General features: G+C 37.5%; 1 protein-coding gene across 1 annotated transcript; it reads right to left on the reverse strand.

Annotated features, from left to right (window-relative positions):
- Positions 1-610: 610 nt before the first annotated feature.
- LOC147157136 (E3 ubiquitin-protein ligase TRIM35-like) lies at positions 611-2,303 on the reverse strand. Its single transcript, XM_086063844.1, has one exon. It carries the CDS (start codon positions 2,218-2,220, stop codon positions 841-843), a length of 1,380 nt encoding a protein of 459 aa, XP_085919970.1. The 5' UTR covers positions 2,221-2,303; the 3' UTR covers positions 611-840.
- Between the last annotated feature and the right edge of the window lie 6,085 nt (positions 2,304-8,388).

The following is an 8,388-nucleotide window of genomic DNA, read 5'->3' on the forward strand; positions in this document are numbered from 1 at the left end:
TTAAGACAAAGGGAATCCAACCATCTAGTGACGGTTGACATATCATTTTGAAAATATTTTCCATCCATTTCTTCACATCATTCTAATTTAGGGAGATCGACAACATTCGATACGTATCTTCATACGTGTTAATTGGAGAGATTTACACCCCTAATATATATAAATTAGGAATTATAAATGAAATAGTGGTGTATGAAATAAATATTCTGATAAATATTGAAATGAACAAGCAGCTATTAGATTAATAACATCTTGAAATAATTGAATTAATATTCAAATTAATGGGGGATATCAAAAGCATATTTTACAAAGTAAAATAACCGAATACATATTGAAATGAGGGGAAATAGTGAACTAAAAAAAAAGGAAATAATGGAATAAATACTAAAAAAATACATATATTTATATTTAAGTATTAAGCAGTAATATTGATGGGTTGAATACATATTTAAATACAAAATATATATTGAAATAATCAAATAAATATGTAAATAAATAATCAATGAAATATTAAAAACATTAAAACAATATTGAATTATTAATATTTTTCTAAATATTGAGATAAAAAAATACATCAATATTAAAATAAGTAAATACTGAAATAATTGAATAAACAGTCAAGGCACTTTATTCCATTTTGGAAAACACAACATGACATTTCATTCAGATTGAGTTCTTTCTTGCACATTCTTAACCAATGGCCTTAACTTAAAAAATACATATAAATATTTTTAAAGAATTTATTGAACAGGTCAATCAATGTAAATTATGTGAGTGGGGAAAACAATCTCATACAAAATGACTGACGACAATTGTGGGAGCAAAACATCTCCAATATCATCACTGACTTTGAGTCGTAACACGACATGCAAGTGGAATTATTTGCAGAGGAATTTTATCAGTTGTGTAAAAGAAAGGAAACATTTTCATGTTGTCAGACAAATGTGGCCAAGAGGAAGGTTCTGTTTTGAACAATTCAGTGTTTGTATGTGATTCAGAGAATGAAACTGATCTTTTGTTCATGTCCACGTGAACTCGGATCTTCTGCAGCTTCACTGGCGGATTCCAAAATTCAAATGACCCATCAAACATTTTGTATTTATCATCACGAAATTCAATATACCATGCTTTTATGTAATGTGGCAAACAAGAATCACCCCATGCCACACCTAGTTCCCAGTGTCTGTTGTCTCCCACCTCAACATCCCACATGTGAGTTCCCGAGACCAAAGGAGAACCAAGCACATATTTCCACTTGGACCTCTCTGGATTGTTTGGACGCTGATGTTCTTCTTGATGACTCACACTGGTCAGATCTTCAGACAGACTGAGTGCTGGATCGACCGTGTTTGGGTCCAGTATGATGGGACTGTAGGAGACCATCTCCTTCATTCGTTCCCACACGCTGAACTTGAGGTTGCCCACATGCTTGACTTCGTCCAGCAGAGCTCCTGAAAGCAGTTTGGGCTCGTCGGGTAGCTTCTGGATTTTGGTCATCGCATTCTTGAAGTTCTTCATTAAGGAAACGGGGTCAGAGGTCAGCTGCTCCTCTGTGCTTCTGATCGCGTCTGACAGCGCGGCCATGTCTCTGCTGAGAGCCTGAATCTTCTCCTTCATCATCCGACTCTTCTCCTCCTCTTCCTCCCTCACAGCAGACAACCTGGCCTCCTCCTCAGCCTGCAAGAAGCGACGAAGTTCCTCGAAATCCATCTTCATCTTGTTTTCCACCTGCTCCCTCTGGACCTTGATGTACGTCGCTTGTTCATTGCAGTTGTGTCTTGTCTCAATGTAATCTTTCAGTCTTTTCTTTGCGTCCTGCAGGCTGTCCTGGAGTTTGTCTTTGTGATCTTTGTGAACTTCAATGAGGGGACAGAACTTGTGGCCAGCGTGGATTTTTGCATCTCTGCAGATGAGGCACACAAGCTCCTGGTGGTCCACACAGAAAAGTTTCAGTTTCTCCTTGTGCAAGCTGCAGATGTCGTCAGACTCCACTGAGGCTTGTGAAAAGACCTCACACATGTTCTTCAGGGCCAAGTTCATAGGTAAATCAATTGAGCTAAACTCCGTCCTACAGACTGGACACGTTCGATCTCCTTTCTGCTTCCACCACTGCTGTACACACGCACGGCAGAAGTTGTGACTACACGGCAGCATGACAGGATCTTTAAAGATCTCCAAACAGGTTGGACATTGGAGATGGTCCTCAGCTTGGCTGGCCATCGTTCCTTGCGAAGATACCGACTCTGTTGACAAGCTTCCAACGTTCACTCTCAAGAGAGCCGCAGTGCGTCTATCAGTCACGAGTGAAGGAAATATTTGCACTTCCTGCTTGCGTTTTCTGACTTGACTGCAGCCACACCCCGTTATCTGGGATCACACAAAAACAATGTATTACCACTTGCACATAAAAAATAATATTTATCAAACATCAGAGTAAAAACAAAAAACAAAGCACATCAGTCCATCTATAGTCGACGTGAAAGAAAAGGGAGGAAAAACTGAGTCCTGAATGCAAACTTGCTCAGAGAAGAAAAAAAAAAGTTGAAAAAATAAGAGGAGGAGAAAGGGTGTTGAAAGGAAATAGCCGCTTACCCGTCCTGCTTGGCGCTCGATGTGCAGCAAACAACGAAAAAACAACCCGAACAGCTCATCTTAAACAGAGGACAAACCCACCAAACTCGCTTTACCGCGTTGTAAAACTCCGCGTCTCTTTTGGTAAATTTTCCTTTCAAAATGAAAACACCAACATTGAAATACAGCTTGATTTGATTGATTCTTATCTGGAACGAGTAGGTAAAATTTGAAAAAAAGAGAAGAAAAATAATTTCAATTTTTATCAAAACATTTGTTAAAATCTTAACTTCCTGCAGGTGCTCCCACACAAACAAATCTCAATGTGTCAGTATAAAAAAACAAATATTAATCACTATCAATATGATCAATGTGCCACGTCAAACCCTTTTTACCATGTTTTGATTAAAACATCAGAATCGCATCACTTATTTCCAGAAAAATCACAGTTCCATGAAAAATTTAGTGAGAAGCTTCTATTATATACATAGTCAGAAACACATTGTAGCATAAATTCAAATTTTTTTTACCGACTCTGTCGACAAGCTTCCAACGTTCACTCTCAAGAGAGCCGCGGTGCGTCTGCCTAGGTCACAAGTGAATGATTGTTTCATATCCAAAAGGTCCATGTCACACCACGGTGAGGTTGTCTTGTCATTTCCTGTTTTATTTTGAAAATTCTGACTCCTTTCGTTTCAGGTCACTTGCCCTTCCTCGTGTGGTGTCAGTGTCAACCCTGAGTCCTGATTGTGTCCACCTGTTTCCCATTACCCTCATGTGTTAAATGGTCTGCGTCTCCCCTGTCTTGTGCCTAAGTGTTTTCGTCAGAGCCACTCATAGTGCTCAGCCTTGTTGTCCTGTATCTTGTCATAACTTTGGTTTGTATTTTTTGTATAGCCACAGTATGGTTTTGTTAAGGAATGATATTGTTTTGTTTGTAGTTTAGACATCCTCCCTTTTTGGAGCGCCTTTAGTTAACTTTTAATAGCCCTTGTTTTTTCCCTCTTAACGAGGAGTTTTTTGTTCAATAAATATTTGCCTTGGCCTCAAACCCCTATCTCTGCGTCTGAGTCCTAAAACTGCCACGGCGTGTCAGTCCATAAGTGCACTTCCTGGAGTTGTGCTTTTATTGACTCCAATCGATGACACTTGGACTTGTTATGATCAAACCTTTATGTATTTATTATTGTTGAACTGCGATTTGCCAGATGCCAAAGTCCAACAATAAATGAGATAACGAGGGAGTGTCAGGTCAAGAAGACGTTCAGGTGTGAATTTGGCATCATCTTAAAGGTGTAGCGTGCCATTTAAAAAGTTAATGTTAAAGCTTTTTCTACATCATATATGCTCCACCAATGCCCAGATGAGTACGAAGCCCTGACTCTTTTACTCTGACTGCACCTATCAGCTTTTATCTTCCCTTAAACTGTGGAGTGTGCAGACCCTGCACACTCCACAGTTTCTTTGGGAAGGGGAGGGGCGGAGTTTTTCTTACCTCATTTGAAGTCATGTCATGTCCTTTGTCAACTGTGGCTGTCACTTTAAGAGCGCGCACGCACACATGAACGAGCCTTACACAGATGCTGCAGTGGTCCAGAGGTAGCAGTCGCGAGTGAAAAAGTGACAAACAACGATCCTTTAAGTACAGTCCTGTACGAGTACGTCTTCATCTCAGAAGGTTCAAGCTGACAAATGTCTGGATAATCGTCTTATTTTGTATGCTACGATAGGGCTGTGCAATTAATCAAAAATCAATTACGATTTCCATTATTACCCTCCACGATTACAAAATTGGCATAAACATACAAAAAAAGCACTTTTATTTTGAAGTTGCTTCCTGGAAGCGTGTCGTCGTGGTGTAAGGGCTGACAACGTACTCGTCTACTCAGAGTTTGTGAACAACGGCAATATAAATGCCCCAAACTGTTGCAACAGACGCCAGTTACACAATCTAGTCCTGAAGTCACGTTCAAGCTCCACTTTATAGCGCTAAGACATAATTATGGTGAAATTGTATTGTACAGCGCCAGCGTTTAGCGGTGACTGCTAGCTAACAGCGAGCTACCAGCAGCAAGCTAGCCGTGACGATTACTTTTCAAAGGCATAAATACTACAGCCCGTAGACAGCTGGGTTAGGCTCCAGCACGACCCTCCTGAGAATTAGCGGTTCAGAAAATGTTTTGATGGACAGTGCACACTTTGATGCTGACAGCCTGACTAATTTGCCGTTCCTACTGATCACTTATTAACAAACCAGGCTTACTCAAATGTGCTATTTATTTAGCCGACAAAATTGCTGTTGTGGCTCTGACGTCACTTTAGTTCCATTGACCAAAATCTATGGTGAAAGATTTATCTAAAATCTCACTGTTTCCGAGGAAAAGTGTTTGCTGACAAGCACAGTTTAAGTAAAAAAAAAAAAAAGTTGATTATCTTAAAATGAAAAACAGTTGCTTGTTTATCATTAGATGCATTGTCATCTGTATTTATAATTGTTCTTTAATTAACCAAGGAAGTATATACAGGTATATTTTAACTTCTATTCAAATACCCGATTATCCGCTAGAATTTTTTATTATATATATATAATATAAATATTCTATAGCTGCAGCCCTAAGAATATTAACTTTGAGTTGTTTTGTTATTATATTGAAAGTTGTCGTATCTCAATTGTTGTATTATAAACTTTTTGGATAACATATTGTCTAACTGTATTTTTGTATTTTGTAAATCAGTCCATATTTAGTTACTTGGGATTATTACGTATGAATCCGTCAGTTGTTTAATTTGATCTTCCAGGGCTTTTTCTAATTTTTGATCCTGTTTCTTTTTATAAGATGAATATGATTATTTTAATAATTTTACCTCTAATTACCGCTTTCCCAGCTTTCCAGAGAAGAGATGGAGATAAGTCTGGAGAGTCCTTTATTTCCAAAAAGTCTGCCCACTCTCTTCTTATAATTTTGTCAAACTCTGTGTCATTTAGCAGTGAGATAGGATGTATTTTTGTACCAATTTTATCAGCAATAGAAGCATTTGTAAGAAAAAGATAAATTCTTGAAAATGACCGGTGCACCGCGGAAAAGAAGGTAAAAATTCCTTCTTAAATCTCCAGCTGTCGACGAGGCCAAAATCATCCATATATTCCCCTATTACTTTAGTAGATTGTAATCTCCTTATACATGTTGTATTATTAGAACAATCTATTAATGGATTTAAGACTGTGTTAAAGTCTCCTTCAATAATAATAGAGTTCGCTGCTCAATCAAACAGCTGAGAGAAAAAAATCATGGAAAAAGGATCATCATTATTAGGGGCATATAAATTACCAAATGTATATATTTGATTGAATATAGTCACCTGCATAATAATGTATCGGCCCTCTGGGTCTGTTACTGTATTATTTAGAGTAAAGAATAAATTCTTATGTATGAGTATACAGACTCCTCTTTGTCTACTATTATAAAGGGGAGAGTACACTTGACTAAAATTCTTGTCAATAAGTAATTTTTCTTCAGATTTTTGTAGGTGGGTTTCTTGTAGGAGACAAATATCTGCTTTTAATTTTAAGAGATGGTCTAAATTTTTTATTCTTTTTGCCTGTGAGCGAGCGCCACACTCATTCCAGGAGTACCAGAAATAATTTATGCATACAAACAACATAAACTCAGTCCTATGTATATATCTGTATAGGCTACTTGTTAATATTGGCATGTTATAGGATAGAATCAAAGTTGTTAGGTGGTATATGTGATTTGTGTGAAATGAGAGGTGACGTGTAAGTGAATATAACAGTGAAAAAATGGGGAGGGAGGTGGGTGTGAAGGAAATTGGCGGGGGATTAAACATGTAACAATACACCAGTAAATAAGCAAGATTTTTTGTTTAAATATATTTTAGATATAGTTATGTATTAATATTATATTTGTAATATAGCCTATACATAATAAGTATTCATATTTTAGGTTTTAAAACCACATATATATGTATACATCTAATAATCAAACAAAGTTCAGTTCCACCATACCAATTAGAACAGCCAGGGAGTGGAGTTGGGATTCCGGAATAGTTAGCCATCGATGTATATCTTATCAACGACCATCGTAGTCTGTTTACCCTCCTGCCTATTTTGTCTCATTATGGGAAACAGTATCTTTCGCCGCTCATTAATCTCTCTCGGGAATTGGTGATTCATCCCGAAAGAGGTCCTTTTAAGCTCCCGTGCTTTACTTATATTCTTTCTGTTTAAAATGCTCAAACTTAGCGATAATAGGACGGGGTTTGTTGCCCCTACGGGCTCCAAGCCGATGTACACGGTGAAAAGAGATATTATTTACCGTCTCCTGAGGAATTTTTAACAATGTCGTCATATTTTTTTTTAAATCTCGGCCTCTGGATTGTCAGCGGTGTTCTCGAATATGCCTGAGAATATTAAATTCTCCCGCATGCTATGGGATTGGACATCCAGAACCGTTTCTTTTAGCGTTTTATTCTCCTTTTTTTGGACCAAAATTCCTGATACTAAATAATTCGGTAAGCGGGAAATGGCAAGGTCGTGGTAGAGCCCGGCACTAAAGACAATCCAAAATGCTCAATTGATGAGATCAGTCTGACTCAACGACAGTCTCCTACAGTACTCCTCAATGCCACCACTTGGACGCCATTTTAGGAAAAGCCATGGATTTGACGGCCTTTACGTGGGCCGTCTTCTGATTGTCACACGACGCTGACACACTGCCGTGGTGGCTCAGGTCAAAATGGCAGCCATGTTGCTGTCAAAGCCTTGGAGGAGTCACTTCGAGTTTGTAAACAGTCCCGGCTCAAGTTCGAAAAGCACTTTTGACAACATCCATCAATCCCTCTGCTTTGCAAGCCACAAACAAGATGGACGACAACTCGTCCAGAACATCCAAACAAAGAAATGGTGACAAAAAAAAGGACAACAGTGAAAATATGACAAAGAGACGGAAATAAAAAAAAAAGGGGAAATAAGTACTGAAACAACAGAACATTGAATTAATACTAAATGTATACTGAAAAAAAAGGTGAAATAATAACAAAAAACTGATAAGAATGGTAAAACTTTAAAATATACACATTTCTAAAAACTTTTTTGAAAAACGGTTCTTTTGTGATCAAAAGTATTGATTTGAATCTTTATTAAGCTATTTTGTCAATAATTTTCAAATAAACAAAAAATATAGAAACTTTTGATTAATCCATATCAATTTCAATCCTATTTTTTTTTCTAATTTCATACTAAAATAAAAATACAGGAACGTATTGATGTAAGCCACACCCATTTGTGTTAAGCCACGCCCACCTCTGGTTAAACACACTCATTTCCAGTTTATGCCACGCCCACTCCGAATACAGATATACATAATTTAGATGGTCGAACAGATACAGATACAGATTGTGCTGTACTCGCTCATACCTAATTTACACCATTATAAACAATTAATATACATTTATCGCTTTAATTTTATTATTACATAAATGTAGTTATTTGAAATCGGTAACTTCACATAAACACAGCATGATTTATTTTGTTTAGACTGCGTGAACCAGAACAACAAACAATTTATCGGAATCAGCCATAGTTTGCTATTTACATTGTTACAACTGTGACAATCTAAGTGGGAAAAGAGCACAACTTCTACCTTCTTCAAATGCAGCACACATACAAGCAAACTGATGAGAGGAAAACCAGGGGCCTCTTCGGATTATCGTTTTTGCCAAGGAAATATACTTTCCTATCCTATTCGAGTGAGATGAGCCAGAAGTAGGCTACTTGGAGAATAGGATAGTTCTACA

The sequence above is a fragment of the Leptonotus elevatus genome, chromosome 20 (assembly GCF_054856555.1).
Source record: "Leptonotus elevatus isolate MCC_2025b chromosome 20, RoL_Lele_1.0, whole genome shotgun sequence".
NCBI classification, from domain to species: domain Eukaryota; kingdom Metazoa; phylum Chordata; class Actinopteri; order Syngnathiformes; family Syngnathidae; genus Leptonotus; species Leptonotus elevatus.